General features: G+C 39.3%; 1 protein-coding gene across 4 annotated transcripts in view; it reads right to left on the reverse strand.

Moving 5' to 3' along the window:
* Positions 1 to 548: 548 nt before the first annotated feature.
* The window catches only part of ANKIB1 (ankyrin repeat and IBR domain containing 1), a 94,672-nt gene continuing 76,205 nt past the window's right edge, over positions 549 to 19,015 (reverse strand). The window contains exons 15-20 of one of the 4 annotated variants that reach the window (XM_054991501.1): positions 16,836 to 16,981; positions 15,211 to 15,389; positions 13,990 to 14,041; positions 8,462 to 8,555; positions 5,274 to 5,407; positions 549 to 4,250 (exon numbers count right to left, since the gene is read on the reverse strand). In XM_054991501.1, the coding sequence (XP_054847476.1) occupies positions 3,498 to 4,250; positions 5,274 to 5,407; positions 8,462 to 8,555; positions 13,990 to 14,041; positions 15,211 to 15,389; positions 16,836 to 16,981 (1,358 nt within the window). In that variant the 3' untranslated portion in view covers positions 549 to 3,497. Of the gene's footprint in view, positions 4,251 to 5,273; positions 5,411 to 8,461; positions 8,574 to 13,989; positions 14,042 to 15,210; positions 15,390 to 16,835; positions 16,982 to 19,015 lie in introns of all 4 variants that reach the window. The other 3 variants (XM_054991500.1, XM_054991499.1, XM_054991498.1) reach the window with 3 other exon arrangements.

Here is a 19,015-nt window from a genome sequence, read left to right on the forward strand (position 1 = left end):
ATGTCATCAGGTAATGACTATGGATTGTGAACTTGCCTAATTCATCATAAAAATAGGATTGAAATGGTTGGAGCAGTGTTGTGAGGGTAGGAATAAACTCCACAGATTAAATGGGATCCCTGGCCTTTCTCTTATCTACTTTGTTCTTCAATCCATCCATTCAAATTATTGGGGTTTAAATGGAGATCCAAAAATAGTTAAAAATATGACTTTTTGTCATAGTTCAGCTATTATGATAAATACTGTCATCAATTACTTTTGCAATATCTGTGTACTCAGAATGTTGCAGGATGTTTTAGATACGTAATAGTGGGTTGTACCCTTCCTGGATGTGGCAGGTATTTTGGGTTGATAGGGCAATTTTATAGCAAGCACTATCATAGTGCATAAGAAAAGAGAAACTAAATCTTTAAAAAAGTTCTTCTGCAAGAGCTTTGGTAGACATTTGCATAACAGCACTAATTATTTATTTCCTTCTGCTCAGTGTTTTAGATCCAATCTAGTGTTTGCTAAAAAGACATAAAAATAATGAGTCAGAATAAAATTAGTTTAAGTAATAAATGTTTAATCAAAGAATTTTACATATTATTAACAGCATTCATTTGGCCAAACATCTACATGGTTGTAATATCCTACTGTATATAAAGTGGGAATGTATCAAGTATAGACTATGAAAGTGCAAATAGCATTTTCAAGATTAGAGTATTTTTTACATTATAAAATTAATTGGTTTACAAAATAGGCTCGCCAAACTTTCTTTCTGAATTCTAAAGTCAATTACTGGGGTGGTCTTAAGTTTTAAATAAGTACCAAGAAAATACAAATTTAATATGCTAAATTTCATGCTTGGAATAAAGTTAACACAGAAACAATGGAATATACTGCACAATCTAAACCAAGTTACAGAAAAACCAGAACCTACAAACTTCACTATCGTCACAGAGAGCACTCATACATATCTTAGCTTTGCAGGACACCTTAATGCAATACACAAAATCTGTGTGAGGACCATCCTATTTGGGAATTATAACTTAAAGAAGCTGTATGCGCATCTCAAAATTAATGTAAGTATAAGACCAATTCATGAGGACAGAATTGTGAAGATCTATTTTAGGATCAGGATTTTATACCAGATAACTGTTTAAATAGATAATTTTCCAGTGTTGGAAAGGGGTTCAACATCAATACTTTCAGGATAGGGCAGTTAGAAGCGAAGCCAGAAAATGTAATGGATCTACGGAATACAGTAACAGAGCAGCAGACTATTCCTTCTAAATCAACTTCCAGAAGAAACAGATTTGTTTTTGAATTTTGGAGTAAATAATTAATATGTAGTTATTTAGTATTATGAGTTACAGGGAGTGCAAGATTCCAACAGTAATCTTTAAATGAAAAAGAGTTAAAACACTTTTTCTTGTAACTCACAGTAATCAATATACACACAACCTTATTTGCTGTCATAATACTTTACTATACACACTCAGTAACAAGAAACCTTTATATCAGACATCAGCAGATCTCTCATATCAATTCAAACATAAAAATGGAGCATTTCACTTATTTTGCTTGTGTCGTCCTAGGCTTTAATTATATGCAAGCAAAACAGTAATTTAAACAATTTATTCTAGTTAAAATTACAAACTATATCACTGTAACTTACAATGAGGTTTTGATGCTTTTAAGCCAATTTAACAAGAATTTTCTTCACAGTAGGACACCACTAGGGAAGGTCTTTTTTTTCTCTTCCTTTTACATTAAACAGCAACCACACACCAAACAAATATTGTGCAACTGAAAGAATACACAGTAGTGTTTGTTATTTATATAAAAATTTTGAACACTTAGAGTATAAGCTACTCTGTGCAGGCACATGGAGGGATCCTTCAAAAAAGCCCTGTTTTGACCCACTCAGTGGTGCAGATGCACAGGCAGCATGCCAGCAGTAGTAGGAATGGGCGCCGTATGTTGGACTCCTCCATCCACTCCTCCCACTCCACTCAAACAAGTTACACAAGTTAGGAGTTTCATGGACAGGGCACTCCTGAACAGATTCATACCTTTCTAAGCCTACTGACTTTAGAAAGGTATAACTATGCTTAAGAATTCACTATCAGTGGAATGGAGGATTGGATGAAGTTATGGGAGGCATGCATAGACTTTCCATTACTTCGACTGCTCTAGCATACATGTCAAGGGATGAAAGAGGGGGAAAATAGGGTTTGTGAGTCCTACAGGGTATTCCCTCCTTGCCGCGCCTACAGAGCGGAGGATCATACCCTATGTAAAAATTTACTGAAAAGGCAAGGCCATGAGTGGTTTATTGTATTTTTAATGGAGGTCTTTGCCATTCTTAGCATAGTAACTCCAAAAGACATAACTGAACTTAATTACTCCTTTAACTGTGGCAAATATCTATTTGGATTAGGCAAAGGCACAGTAATATGTTGCATGTAATATGTATTATTAAACCTTTATTATGGGGCTGCTTCTAACTTAAGGAAACTTCATATTTTATAAAATGTTACCATTAAATGCAACTGCACCAATAGTGCATAGAATGCATTGTTAATTATGGGAAACAATGAACTATGATTGCACTTCCATTAAAGTGTCTTTCAACACAGCATAACTGCTGCTAATCAACTGTATTTCAATGTTTAGAATAACTGTTCTCAACAGCAGAATTAGGCTTAATTAACTTAAGGTACAGGATATATTAATGCAGTCATTATGGCAATAAATGCCAGTTAAATTTGGAAAAGCAATGCTTTCCAGTGGTTTTTCCATCACTAAGCATTATGGGTCAGCTTTAAGAGAGAAATACTGCATACTTTCTGTTGAAATTGATTTGCTATTCACAGTTTGGCACATCTGTACTGTAAATAGACATGAAAAATCTTTGATTTTAATTAGAAAAAAATCCCACTTCTCGGTTTGTAAAGCAGCATTAAAGAGAGGTATCATACACCTCGGTTTACACTGCTAGTTAAAGATTACTTGGGCAAAGGTTATGTAAAAAGCAAGGTCTAAAGAAAAATATACCGCTAAACACTGTTTTGTTAAAAGACAATTAGAATAAAGGAGGGAGAAGGAGAAAAATGTTTCTTAGGATCAGTAACCCAAATGAATTTTAGTAAGCCTTTACTTTTTAGAAAGCCATACTTTCAAGTTAAGGATCACCCACCTAAGGCTAAATAGATGCTGCATTGTATTAGGAATGTAGAGTACAAACTATTTATTCCTCTCTCTTCAAAGCAAACAAGATACTTGCTGTTAAATGCAATGGAAATTCCCTGAAAGATTTATATAATCTTCATAAAGAACTTAAAGGGAACTCCTATGTATTCCACCTCTACATTACCAGTAAACAACCGACCTATGCTTACGTGGGCCAGTGTCCAGAATGCTAACTCCACACTGTGTACTTCTGGCAACTGCCTAGCCTTTTTGGCTCCATAATCAATTTCTACGTTTTTAAACCTTTTTTTTTAATGTGGTCACACCAAATGTACATGCTCAGACCACTCAGTTGAGGTTTGGGATGTCTGATCTGAAGCATCTCCTGAAGCATCAACTTGGCCAGCAGGCTTCCCCGTACAGTCCCCACTTTGTGGTACTGCTTCAGCTGGAAGAACATCCCCAGAAGCAGTGCTCTCTTCTGTTTGGGTGCATCTGCCTTCATTTTTGAGTGCATCCTCAAAAAGTGCATGCTCTTCCACCGGGTCCTGTCTTACACTGGGAACATGTGGCTGCTCTACTAACCCTTCTTCAGTACTAGGTTGCTGTGAATCATCATCTGTTTCTGTACTTGCTGAAGGAATGAGTGCAATACTCTGAGGATTCATGTCATGGAACCAGGCCATAATGTTTCCAAGGAGGTTTTCATTTATATTGGGGTCTTGGGTACTTGAATCAGCTTCACTGGAGGTTGAATATAATCCACTTCTTGCATCGCTGAAGGTATGAGAACTAAGGTGGTCGGCCGAAAAAGGATCACTGTCTGTGCTTAGTTTCATCAGACTGTCACCAAGTTCTAACAATTCTGAGCTACTTAAAGCAGCCCTTGGGCTATCTATATTTATGGGACCAGAGTCTAACCTTGAAGGCAAAGAAGTACCTATTGCTCCTAAAGAAGCTTCATTAGTCAGAAAGTCTCTAGTCTCCTCATCAATAACCAATCCAGATTCTTGCAATGATAACTGAATAGCGAGCAGGATATTGGGGTCATCTTCATCCAAGGAACTCAAAGCCTAAGAAAGATTTAAAAAAAACAAACTTTCAAAATTAAGAATGTTCATGTAAATATTATAGCAATTTTACTCAGATTATTTCTAAAATTCATTTTTAATCCAAGTTCATATTAAATGTATTAAGTCAGGAAAACACTTCATTTACATTGCTTACTTTTGGCTTATACTCTATTGGTGGTGATATCCAAAGCATGCTAACTTGTAAAACGTCCCCAAAAATAAATGAGATTTTACATGTATGGTGACTACCTCTCACAAACCTTTCACCCTCCTTGCCACCCACCCCAACCCTCCCTTCCTAGGTTTGGGGCTTCCCAGGCAAGGAGTCCCCCCCCCCCCCGCCACAAGCCACCTCTCCTGCTTCCACTACAGCAGGCAGAAAGCCCTGACCCAAATCCACACAGGATCCCTTCTTTCCTCTTCCAGAGGCTCCACCAGACAGGAAGCCAGTTCACTGTGTGCCTCCCCTCACCCAGCCCAGGGCTACTGTGAAAAAGGGAGCTCATAGGTTACTTTCCTTCAATACACACTTCCAACATTTAATACAATAGGCCCTTTTCACGTGACCAGAGCATTTGTGTGTGTCTGTCTAATTTCCCTCTCAGCTAACAGCTTCAGGCCAGCCAGGGTTAAACCAAACAACAATAAACTTTATTTATAAGAAGGAACATAGGCATGAATGGATTTTAAACTAATAACATACTGAGGTCAAACAGGAAAGTTTTTAAAGTAAAAGAACAGATTAACAGCTAACTATTTTTCTGCTGCCTCTTTGAGCAGCGTCTCAAGCCCCTCTCCCCTCTTAGTCTTTCAACAGCCTTCTTTTCCCTCCAACGGACTCTAACTTGGATTGGCGCAGTATTCCACCCGCTTCCACTGGCTGTGTCTCAGGAGAGGTGGAGCTAGAGCCAGTCCTGTCCATCAAAATATCTGTTTACGACAACCAGCTTATTAAAGTGGATGGCATAAACAGAAGGCAGAGATACATACTATAAAGAAATGGCACAGGGTAGAGGAATATACCTGCAGGGAATCTTGGTTCTCAGAGCGACTGACAGGAGTATAGTCATGAAGTGATGAGCTGTGAAGGATACTCATGGAAGCGGAACTCACCATGGAATTACCATGTCTTCTGTTACTGCCAGCTTCCTGTGTATCTGCTTAAGGAAGAAAAAGATTGTTTTCACACTGTTCAGTCCATAGTATCTTACCACTCCGCTCAGCAAAGTTTGAAGTCTTCCTCTTTCAATTTAAGTGATTCTTTGGCTGGAAAAAGAACCATTTATGTTGGAGTAAGGCTTTTTTGGCAGGAGGAAGACTTCAGACTGACCAAGGATGAGCAGTTGTTATCATAGACAAATCTGACTATGTTCCAGAGGCCGAAAGACAACTGTACTACTTTCTACAAACAGCTAGGCTCAGACTTCACTCAGGAATACCAAAGAGAACTAAACCGGATTCTAAAGGAATTACCCACACAGATACAGAAACAAATCTATATGGACACATCACAGGAACCTCAATCAGGCACTTTCTATCCTCTGCCCCAAATACGCAAGCCTGGCAAGCCGGGATGTCCTATTGCCGCTTTCAGCAGTTTCATCCCACCATCAACCTGACCATGAATCAATCCACAGAGGAAGTACATTTTCTAGACACCACCGTATAAATACATGATAGAAGCTTAAGAACCACATTATACAGGAAACCTATTGATTGGCAAACGTATCTATATGCCTCCAGTCACCATTTTAAACACGCCAAACAATTCTTTGTCTACATAAAGCCAAACTTTATGTTACAGCCTCATCTGTTCCAATCCCTCTGACAGAGATTCTCACCTGTAGAATCTACAACAGATATTTTTGGAATTACAATATTCACTTGATATAAGTAAACCGGTGGACAAACCAGAATGATATCAAGGGATAACCTGCTACAAGATAGGCCTAAACAAAACTACAACAGAACACTACTGGTGGTCACATACAGCTCTTAGCTCAAATGTTCAACACATCATTAATGACTTGCAACCTATGCTGGACAATGATACTATTCTCTCACAAGCATTGGGAGGCAAACCTTTTCTTACTGAAACACAGTCCCCCAACCTTAAACAATTTCTGATTCACAACAACGTACTTCCTAACACAGATATGGACTCTGGGACCAGGGCCTGCAATAAACCAAGATACCAACTCTGCCCCCATATTTACTCCAATAACACAATCACTGGACTTAACAACATCAGTTATGCCTTCTCAAGTTCATTCACTTGTTCATCTTCCAATGGTATATATGCTATCAAGTGTCAGCAATGCCCTTTTACTCTACATTGGACAAACAGGTCAGTCGCTACACAAAAGTATAAACGGACATAAATCTAACATTAAGAATCACAACGCTCAAAAACTAGTGGGAGATCATTTTAATTTTCCAAGACATCCCATTGCAGACCTAAAAGTGGCTGTCCTCAAACAAAGAAGCTTCGAGGGCAGATTACAACATGAGTTTGTTGAACTTGAGTTTATTCACAAGTTCAGAATAATGGTATACGCTCAGAGGCTAACCAGCTCTCCCCAGTGGCTGGAAGAGAAAAGCCTGGTTTCTAACAGGGGTAGTGGCACATTACCAAAGTACCAAAGATCAGGAAGAAGGACCCCCCCACCCCGATCCATAACAGTATGCATGCTTGTTGTGATTAGTCTGAATGTAAATATATATTTGTCTACAGTGTAATACATTAAAATTAATTTAAGGATGAATTTCATGGTAGTACATAATTCTTGGTAACTTTCACACTTACTGGATTGTGTGTAATGGTGTCACCTACACCTACTGTAGTCCAAAATGTGAATTCTCACAAACATTTTGGCATTGAAATTATAGAACAAACATTACAGACCGATTCTTGAGGGGAACACATATTTGTAAGTAGCATAAGAAATATAATGATTATGTGTTCTAAGGTGATATATAATAATAACAACATTCGATTTATATACCTCCCTTCAGGACAACTTAACACCCACTTAGAGCAGTTTACAAAGTATGTTATTATTATCTCCACAACAAACAAACACCCTTTGAGGTGAGTGGGGCTAAGAGAGCTTCTAGAAGCTGTGACTCACCCAAGGTCACCCAGCTGGCTTCAAGCGGAGTGGGGAATCGAACCCAGTTCTCCAGATTAGAATCGTGCGCTCTTAACCACTATGCCAAACTGATACCATACAAAATACGTTTTTTCAGATTCCCTTATTAAGGTGGTTCTGTGTGCACTAGGCCTTTGAGACAGAGCAGCACTGCGTGTTCTGAAAAAGGAACTTTTAAACTAGTTGGCAGTTGACAGACTTTGTCTTAATAATTATTTTGTTATTCTTATGTTGACTTACTTTATTGTTCTATTATTCTAAATATTGCTATGGAGTTTCGCAACAGGCTAGGCGGCATTCAGACGTCACTTGTAACTGGGATGTATACAAACCTTGCTTGTTGCCAGACTCACATACACACTTTGCTCCATACTTTGCGTCATACCCACTCCCTCATGGTTAATCCCAGTTAGAAGCTGATATGTTAGATATGCAGATATGTTAGATAAGTTAGCAGGAGTTAATTTGTCCCCTGAAAACTTGGATTCTAAAACTAACCTGCATGGCTGTTACTTCACATAGATTTCATGAATCCAGGCACTTTCATCACCTTTTGCTTTCAGCTCTGTTTGACCAACCACCGGGAGAAACCTCTAAGGAGGTAAATATACCTCTTCCATACAGGAAGAGGAATGGAACTTCTCCCATTATGGTCACAGCCTAACTAAACCTAACTTTTATTGGTAAGAAAGAAAGGGCAGGCTGGTAGCGTGGCTGACTGTTGGGTAAACTCAGTTATTCTTCTGAGTTCCATAGTCAACTTCTGAAAGAAATTATTCCAGAAGTAATTTATTTTCATCTCTGACAGCGCAATCCTCAGAAGGGTTATATCCTTTTACATCCATTGATTTAAATGGACCTAGAAGAGTGTAACTTCTTAGGATTACACTGCCAATCTATTTGATTACACTTGGCCATTTGCAACTTCATGGAGTTTCCCCCTTGCTAATCAAATATTAAGGAATCATTTGCTAGTAGAAGCTTCTGTCTTGACTGATTATGCATCAAGAAATATTGCTAGCCACTTTAAGGAGGGGAAAGACCTGTGCAAGATTTTACCTAATGTGCTCTCACTAGGGTCATCTGGGTCCGGAGCATTGCTAAGCAGACTATGCATATCTCCACGTCGGCGTTGTCTGTGCCTCCTCCGATACTGAAATTCAGCATATTCCTGCATAAACCAAAGGTTACAAAATACAGGGGAGCATGCAGTAGTAATTCTGGGCATCACAACAGCACATTTAAAGAAAAAATAAGATTGCTTGTGATTTTATGCATTATAAAATCACCTATTTTCATTAACAAAAAATAAACAGCAGTCTACACCATGCAAGCATTTAAAAACCCCATAAATGTACAAGATAGCTCCAACCACACAAAATTACTAAATTAACTGCTTAGCGAACTTAACAAGGCTTTCTACAAAGCTACTGTTCTTTGACTTTTTGCAATCTATTTTATTACTATAATGTCAATGCCCACTTACCGTATTTAGAACATGTTGTTATGAATACTGGAAAAAATATCGCTCAGACACTATACTGATAACTTATTGTTTTTACATTTGTCTTAGTGGAAATATTCTAAGACACCTTGAAGGTCCTCAAGGCAAAAACACAGATACATCATGTATTTGGTCTTGGCATTGTTTAAAAAGGTAACGGATGCATTCAGTGATATAAAGTGTTCCTCTATAGTAGAAAAATTATGTATGATTGTATCATTTAATCTTTTGATGTATCGGATTGCATAACATCACAAAAATAAGTTTTCATTTGATCTGACAATGTTCTGTATTCTTGCAGAAAATGAATCTAAATACTTGCAATAAAACTTATAATAATAAGAAAAAGTAATTTGGTTTCTCAGAAGTTCAGAGCAGCAGTACTCAAACGTGACATTAAAGCCACTGTTCTATCTGAAACAATTATTTTAAAAAGACCACATGTCTGTATAATGCAGCATTAGGGCTTATCAGATCCATGTTCTCACATAATTACTAGCCTTTTGAAGAGTACACAACACATTATTTGAAAAACAACATACATAAAGAAAAAGGGCTTTAATTTCATCATAATGGCAATTTTGGCCTCTTGTACTTGGATCTTCTCTGTATCTGCACCACTGAAAAGCTCTTTTATCTAGCTATAGTTTTAACACCAATATAAATGTTTTGCATATTGACTGAAACATATTACCTTTTTAAAAATACCACCCCCTCCAATTCTATTTTGTTTGGATCATTTTTTCACTCAATAATGTCATCTGGTACTCAGGAACCTTTACACTGTAAAAATAGTGTGAAACAAAACTGCCTGGTACGTGTCTTTAAAATATGCAACAAATAATACTACCCCAATTCAAAAACTGACATTTTTCTATGCAAATATTGATAGTTTTGTTCAAAGTATTTGCAAAGTATCTGGCAAGTACCACATTTTAAGTCTCAGTTAACTCACATAGTGTAATCACTGTCTTGACAGTGATTACACTGATAAACTGTCTGTACTTTCAGCTTATCTATCTTGTAATGTGCACAATATCTTTAGTTTGGTCATTTAAGTGGACTAAATTGGACTGAGAGCACCCCATTCAAAATCTGCAGGATGTAACAGCAGTTGAATGAATTCTCATTTGGACACAATTCTTGTTTTGGTTACAAGAGGTTGGGTTCACAGTCCCAGTGAAAAGGTGTACCATATCTTCCAGCTGGGCAGCTGTCAATAGATAGTGTGATATGTACCAGACCAAAGGAACCCCCTCCTCCACATGTAACTGACTGGAACAAAATAAATCATATGGTTGCTATAGAAGCTCACTGAAAATATCAGTTCAGAGCGTTGCTTCTGTGGAAATGCCATGTTTTATTTTTGAATTTATTAAGGAAGAGAGACTGCAAATAGAACAACTAAATCCTAAGGCAGTTCTATCCACAAAAGAGGTAGTGGGTCCAAAATAGCTGCAGATTTATCCCAACTAGCAATATAGCCTACACTATTTCCAAAGGTCCCCCAGTTTTCAAGAGAAGTTTTTTGGGCCTGTATATGTGTGTGAGGAGGAGATGCCAGATAGATACCTTTTCTGAATAGGGCTTACAGGTTTTAGGATTCAATCCAATCTTTGAATATATGGCTGCCACATTTCTACAAGGGTAATGGAGAAGGCACCAAAAATCCAGCTAAAATTAACACTTCATACTTTGCCCCTAAACCTCTCAACCTAGTCGATGATACTGAATAGGACTGTCTCAATAGCAGAGTCTGACCCACGTTGCACAAGGCAGTCATGTCATTATCTAATACTATATCTAATACTAATACTATATAACATTCAAAATGGGAAAAGAACCAAATCAAAATGGCTTACCTCCTAAAGAACAAACATAGCAACACAACCCTCCCATTATTTGCATATAAGCATATGTTGCTCATCCCTTTACAATAATTAAAATGTTTATAATAAAACATTCAATTATCAGGAACAAGGCACTGTAAGGAGAACTGGGCAAAAGCAAGCAAGCCAATTTGCCTGTAAGATGCAAACTATATTCCTGAAAGCATAGCACTACCCAGCAACAATAGAAAAGGAAATATACAGCAAAGCAAATTTCAAAGTATGGGGAATAATTCAGTATGTTTAATTAACATAAAAATAAACTCCAGGAAGAAAAACTGAAGTAGTATCTGTCTTTCTTATCAAACCACAAGGCCCCTTTCTTATCATACCACAAGGCTCCTAATCCCATTTATATACTTGAAGAAATCCTTGTTTTATATTGTGTGGCCATGGTTTAGTATGTCAATTGTGCATTTGCTTTCTTTTTGTCTTTTTCCTTAGGATGGGTAACTAGATTGTCCCAGATAATGAGTGGAGCTTGCCTCTCAAGTTTCCTAGCCTTTATTTAACCCTTATCTCTAGAATGCTATGTTATCCTGGAACAGTGCAGTCAACCCCTGCCTATAAATGGCAGCCATTAAATAAAACATAGTTGCACTTACTATAACTGTTGTTTATCGAGTGTTCTTCTGTACAGGCTCACATAGGAACTGCGCAGGACAGCCAGAGATGTTCTGAAGCTTCTGATAAGGTGCTCTCCTGCCCTTTTGTGTGTTTCCTGGCCAGTATGCCCATAAAAGGGAGGAGAGCGCCTCCCTCAGTTCACAGAGCCCCCCACAGGAGAATGCACAACTAAAACAAGACCAGAGAGCTCACATCAGGGAAGGAGGGAGGGATGTGTGTCTGTACAGAAGAGCACTCAATGAACAACAGTTAAAGACAAATGCAACCATGTTTTCATCATCATGTCTTCTGTGCAGCCCTACATGAGAGATTAGTGAGCTAACTTAGCCAAGGAGGTGCTCTTTGCAAAGCTCTTAATGGAAAAGACAATCCAGGACTGTTTTGCCTACTGCTAAATCACCTCTGGAGTCCATGTTGATTGTGTATTGCTCAAGAAAGATCAAGAGAGTGGACCAAGTGGAGGATTTACAAATGTCTACAAGAGGGATTCTGCATCTGAAGGGAGACAAAGAGGATTGAGATCTAGTAGAGTTAGCTGTGACCTGGAGGGGTGGGAAATGCCGGCTTCTCTGAAGCACTCACAAGTAAGTAATGCAATCCATCTTAAAATTGAGATGAGATATTATAATCCTTATCGGGTCCCTCAAAAGCTATGAATTGGTTCTTGTCCTTTCTAAACTGGCACATCCTATGCAAATAAAAAGGAAAGAGCACATTTTATGTCCAGAGTGTGTAACACCGTTTTTGTATTAACTTCTGATGTGGGGAAAAATACCTAGAGTACATGTCTTGGTTGAGGTGGAAGGATGAAGGAAAGGAACCTGGGATGAAGTACGGGATTCTTGTTATGAAATTCATGAAAAAGAGAGTTTGACTGAGTCTCGCTTACCCTTGGCTGAGGAGATACCCACTATGAAGACCCATTTTTGCTGAAAGAAGTTACAGAGAAGAGGTGGCCATCAGCTATCAAATGATTTGGACATTAGCTGTGAGAGGTCTAACAAAAGGCTCCATTGCGGAGTTGGGTGAATAGAGGGTGGATAAAGGCTAGCTAATCCTTTGAGGAAGGATTTAGGTTGGGCCAATATAGACTTTTGTCTATATTGCTTGAGCCCTTCAAATCCCTTCTTTTCAGCTGGGGTTGTGGACAGAGCTGTGCCTTTCAGTGCAGTTTCTCATAAAGTGATGTTAAGTTGAGATGCCCTCTCATAATTAGCCTTTGGCATAAACACCAAGGCAAATGAGGCAAGTCATGCAAGTCTGACTAGGACATCTTGGTTCCACAACAGGAAAACTTCTTAAATAAGGCCTTGAAGCCATGAGGTGCAGAGAATAGCCCACTGGAGTGCGAGGTGGGTTTACGGAGGTGAAGAGCCACAAAATCTTCTTCATAATTAAATCAGGAACTGACAAGCAAAGAGAAAGGCATTTTTCTTCAGCGACAATAAAAAAAGAACTGAGGGAGGCACTTCCCTCCCTTTCATAAGCATATTGCGTAGGAAAATGTGTGAAAAGGGTGAAAGAATGCCTTGCACTGTGAGGAGCCTAAGGCTGGCTTGCACATGTGCCAGTTTCTATGTGGGACTACACAGAAGACACAACAATAAACATCAGTTCCCAATAGCAAGTTCAAGGCAAAAAAAAAACAAAATTTCAAAATCACAAACCAGTTGTGGAAAACTGTCTCATGTCAGTCAAAGTCTATAAAATTAGAAACACAAAGAAGGGGGGGTAGGGGAAGACATACAAAATCAACCTTTGCCATCTGGTTATAGTTTCTTCACGATGGCACAGTATGTCTGACTAGCTGCTACACTGAGTTCTCCACTGCATGTCATACAGCCAATAGAAAATCACACTAGGCAGGAATAAATCTGCGAGATGCTGCTGTGGATCATGACTAATACATTGCTACAAGTATATTCCCACAAGCAGTTACATTTGCATTTCATTGAAATGTAAGACACATACAAATGGGGGAGAAAGTATAGCTAAAAGAGACGTAACAAGGAAAGAAGCAAGAATATAGTCCCTACATCACATCAATGTAAAAGCTCACAGCTGATTGTGGGCTTTGATCCAGAAGCTAGGTCAAGAGGAGGAGCAGCAACAACAGCTTAAGGGCTGGCAAGGATCCCACGCCTATGACACCCTGTGAGCAGTTTTCCTTCCTTGATAACAAGCAGCAAGGCAGGGAGCTTCTTTTTGAAGAGATGGAACATTTCTCCCCCACTTTTGACACCCAAAATGCTGCTTTAGCTGTGACAGTGTTTGTCCAACCACAGATAAAGCAAGCTGAAGGACAAGAATGACAGAGTCTGAGCCCACTGGAGGCAGAGATCCATCTCTTACCACCGCCCCCCCCCCCAAAACTAGAGACAGAGTATAATAGAGTATAAAATAAAATATATTTCCTTCTATTGTTAAGCAGCAAAAATGCAAAGCTCATCCAGACTTGACAATTCTTAGTAGTATGCAACAACACTAGGAAGCTATTCATGCGAAGTTAAAACACATAAATTTCCATCATACACAAATTTATATAATTAAAATTTACAAAAAATTACCTCAGGGGATGCAAATCCTAAATATTCCCAATCCCATGTTCCGCCAGCAAAGCTATAAATTAAACAGATTTTGATACTGAAGAATAGAATAAAAAGAATACCAGCCAATAAAATGAGAACAATTAGACACTTAAATGTTAGTTATTAATTTGATAATCTTACTACTTAAGCACAAAGGGAACTACAAAATTAATCAAAATTCCAGAATTACTAACTTTTCATGAACACTTCATTGATATATCAAAATTATCAGTACAACTGACAGTCTGATAGATCAAATTAATGCTGATTATACTAATCCATTACATAGTACAGTAAATGCTTTGTTAACAAGGACTCCCAGGAAACGGGGGCTGCTGGGTACTAAAGTATGCTGGCTATTGCTCTGCCCCACCCACTACACAGAGGATCTCGCATTCACCAATCTCCATCCCACTGGGAAACATCATGGTGACTGGCATGACCCTTCACCTTGAGCCACAGCGTCATTCTACACACCTGGCAGACAAGTGTGCTAGTTGTCTGGGAGTCCTCCAACGGAGCTGGCCCCTGACTGCTTAAGGCAGGCCGAGGAGAAAAGAGGCACTTGGGAGGCCATGAGCTGGCAACATTGGCTGTCAGTAGCCCAATAAGAGCCAGAGGCATCAAGCTGGTTGGATGGCAAGGCAGGAGAGGACACACATGTGCCCAGAGATGCAGGGGTATGATGGGGGGGGCAGGTAGGAGCTTGGCCCTGGGCAATGTTCATTAACTGAGCATTTTGGATATTCACGTGCTGGATAAAAATGTATTATGCTGTATACTGGACCAAAAGACTGGCAGCAAGAAATAGCACCAACAGAAGGTCACGAGTTCACTTGAGCTATTCTGCCTGAGCTCCACAAAAAGACAGGCAATTCATTTCAATTGGCCTTATATTCTATTATAGTTTTTAGAGGACATCTAGGTTTATGATCAGTGACCTCACATATTTTAGTATAATTTTAACAGGATACAAAAAAGTGTTGTTTTAAGAAAGTAAAATGAATTGCTGAAGCATTTGCATTCCTGAAGTAGTTCAACAAATACTAAATTATGTCTAAAATTTTAGAGCTCTGCAGTGCAAAGCTATTAGATGTCTACCTGCTCTAGCTAATGAGAATTTATAAGGGAGGTTTACCAAAGTTGTAGCTATGAAGTGAGCTTCTTTGGGCATATGCATTTGTATTATGATTAGGTTACCTGCGCCTTGGAGCTTCAGGAGAATCTGCAGGAGCAACGCCACGGGCCACAGATGCCAAGAACTCTTGTCTCTTCTGCTGTACAAGGCAGGCTGCCCGAATAATTTTATGACGAGGAGTACGGAGGTAAGGCCTGTTTACTTTCTGAGCAAGATCCTCTGTGACCATTTCAAGGTCTGTCTATAATTTTTAAAAAAAGCCTGTGTCAAATCCTTATAGGCAAAACAAGAACAATTTCTGCCACCTGCCAACACGGTCCACCAAACGTAGCCTTCTGTCAGATAGCAATGATGAATGCAGACAGAGACGCACGACTGCTTCATAAGTTCTAGCCAGCTTTGTATTGCCTTGCTCTGGCATGACAAACTAACACCTAAGAGTTTTTGAAAAGAAATACAACACATGTTTATCAGATATCCATTGGGTGGCTATGATAAAAATTAAGTTATTTTAGGAACATTTTAACATGTTTCATTTAATCATCCTTATCATATATAGTGAATGTGCTCAAAGGACTTTCCACGGATTCACAGGGTCAGTGTAGCCATAACATAATACTGCTCCTGTACTACAATTAAGGAACAGGGAGGCAGCCATAATATCACATGCTCCTTGCCCCTCTACCATCATCTCAAATTTTCATCCGTATTGGATCGGATCTGACCATCCTCCAAGGAGCCATCCTCCCACCTAAGGAGGTTTCCTACAACAGAAGTTGGAGGAAGGCTTCAAACTTTCCTCAGTGGAGTGGTAGGTAGGGGAAGGATTCCGTAATACACATTCCCAACATTTTACCACCGTTAACAAAAATCCAAGTGTGCTCTGAACTGAGCTATTGGAGATCCATGCCCTGACCTATAACCCCTTACATTATCTCTGCACTGATCTTCAGAAATACAACAGCATCTCTGTATAGTAGATTCAACTCTCTATAATGACAGAATAATCTTAAAGTTACTAGAATTCAGTTTCTATTTTCTTGTGGTGGTTCTCTTTCTGTCAGGTTCTCTTTCTGTCACATTTTTGCCTCCACACACACCCCTCCCACCAGTGAGGCCATTAGTCTATTAGCTGCCTTAGCAGCACCAAAAATAAGCCCTCCCTGCCGCCCTCAGAATCTCCAAGGATGCTCTCCAGACATTTACAGGCCAAGTTTCTAACAGAGTTCTTTCCTTTACACACCATCAGGTCTCTCCCCTCCTATGGTGGAAAGTTATTATTCTCTTGGCTGTAGGAGACTCCTATGAGCCCAGTGCTTAATGACGCTCCTGGTGCTTTGTTCCACTGGTTACTCTCCATTAACATATCAACTAGCATCTTCCTAACCAGACTGAGAAAGAATTAGAAAAACATGAATTACAGCCTTTGGCCTTTTGGTATTAGTAGAGTGGAAATTAAACATTATTCTTCTAAAGCTAGAACTTTTACAGGAGTTATCTGTGAGGTAAGGCATCATTTCACGAAAGATAATGGGATTTAAATGGCTGAACTGTGTCCTACAAATACAAGTCTAAAGGCAGTTTTTGAGAAGCACAGTTCATAGAAAAGGGATCATTCAATTCAATACATAAAATTATTATGGTTAAAAAAATAAGCAGAAAAAGCAGCCACACACGTATCCTTTACCTGCATAAGTTCAAATATTTCCTTTTTTGTGCTTTTAGGTTCTAGAAAGAATCCATATGGGTAAGAACACTTCAGGATGCGCCGGGTTTTCAGGAGTTCTTGTACTGCATCTTCAATGAATGTGGTATCTGGACAACGTCCTTCAGCTACAAGAGAAGTCTAGGCATTACAAATAGAGTTCTTTCCCACCTGCTGATGTGATGACTGCTTCATCAACAGATGATACTAAATACAGAGTATTGCGTGCGTGTGTAAAATTAGTCCTCTCAAATAAACTGCAATTTAGACTTCAAATAGGGAAAAAGCTCTTTAAATAGTTCCATTGTTATATTGAATTCACATTTCAAAGTCACACTGCTACAGACAATCTGAATTTGTTCTTCCAACAAAGGCAGAAATTAAACATGCCTTTCTTGACCACTTCCTTGTGGAAGAGATTGCCTTTTAAAAAGTGTTTGTACAGTTTCATGCATAGATGACAATTTGTAATTGGATTACTGTGCATAAACAATGATTCCATATTTTAGTGAGTTAATAATATCTTTACAGTCAATTCTGAACATGGTGCCAGAGTGCAGATCAAACACACACACACACACACACACACACACAGAGAGAGAGAGAGAGAGAGAGAGAGAGAGAGAGAGAGAGAGAGAGAGAGAGAGAGAGAGAGAGAGAGAGATGTGGTGGAGGTCTACAAATCTGGAAAACTTCAGAAAAATTAAAACTCGGTATTTTTAAATAGACCTCAACTGTCTGTGAGTGTACAGACACCACAACTCAAATGAAAACATGCTAATTGAGATCATGCAAGTTCATAGCCTTCATTACAACAGCTTCATTACAATGTGTATTTTTTAAAAGCATCTGCTGAGGGGAGGAAAGAAGTGGTGGCAGGAGGGTTGGAGGAAGGAGAAAGACCTGGCAATGTCTGGAGGGTTGTGTGCGGCGGCGGCGGGTGGTGGTGGTGGTTAGCAAGACAGCAGTGGGATAAAAAAGGAAGCAGCAGTAGTGGGAGGTGACAGCAACAGAGAGGCAAGTGGAGTAAGGATGATGAAGAGGCAAGAGCAAAATGATTAGAGAAGAGCAGTAAGAGATGGAGAAGGCAGAGTGGAAAAAAGAGATGGCAGCAGCAGCATAGCAGGGAGGCGTCAGGGCACAGAAGAAATGACTATCAGTAGGGTGATTGGAGTTCTCCACCCCCAAAAGGCATGCCCCTTTTCCAGGGCAATTTTGGCCATATGCTTGTATCCTTTATTCTTTTAACTACTTGGCATATACATAAACATATTATACAAAAAGACTTTCCTGGATGCTAAAAAAGCACCCAGAAGTGTATAAAGAAGGAAGATCACTTGCATTTGAGTTTAATGAAGAGTTTCAGTCAGATAGCATTTATGGCCTACTCAACAAGAATAGGTAAATTTTGCTTTTTGGTAATGTACTCCTTGTGCCATTTTCAAGATGCTGAAATTAAACTAAAAGCAGTACGCTATGTAGTACTGGTGAAGCTACTATTTAGTAAAGATAAGGAAATGCGGCATATGTCCAAATTCTCTAGGCAATGTTGTTCCTCTGAAGTTCACCCTCATGATGGTGCCCTCAGAGAAATCCGCATTACATTTAGAGGCCGAAAGGGGAGCAGCTGATCCAAAATTGTTTGTGCTGAAGTAGGACTAGGATGCCATCTAACTTCCTGGATGGTGCTCATGTTCTATGGAGCTGTAGCAGTTTTTGCACCAGAAAGTGGATAATTGTTGGAGAATGTGGTATCATATAACTTAGCACCTGAACTAATAATAGACTGAGTGATGGAAAAGACCTGAAAAGCAAAGCAGGAGTAAACTGTACAAGAGCTGCCAGAGGATGGAAGTGGTGCCTTGTGTGCAACTAAAGCAGGAGCAGACTAGCCATTTATTTTACTGAAGAAAATCTTGGTAGGACATTGCCCTAAGCCCACCCCTTCCCCACTGTGTTCTTGTTCAGACCAATGGCCAGGCCAGCGAGGAGCATAGGTCCAGTTGTGCCCAGATGGCAACAGTATCTATACTCCTCACCAGCCCCACTGTGCCCAGACCATCAAAAAGAAGTTAGGGCACAGCAGCACCCAGGTTCCTCCTCTGCTAGCAGGACCCATATATTTTCTTGATAGCCCCACTGTGCCCAAGCCAGTGAGGAGA

Source organism: Eublepharis macularius, chromosome 11 (genome assembly GCF_028583425.1).
Source record: "Eublepharis macularius isolate TG4126 chromosome 11, MPM_Emac_v1.0, whole genome shotgun sequence".
Classification (NCBI taxonomy): Eukaryota; Metazoa; Chordata; class Lepidosauria; order Squamata; family Eublepharidae; genus Eublepharis; species Eublepharis macularius.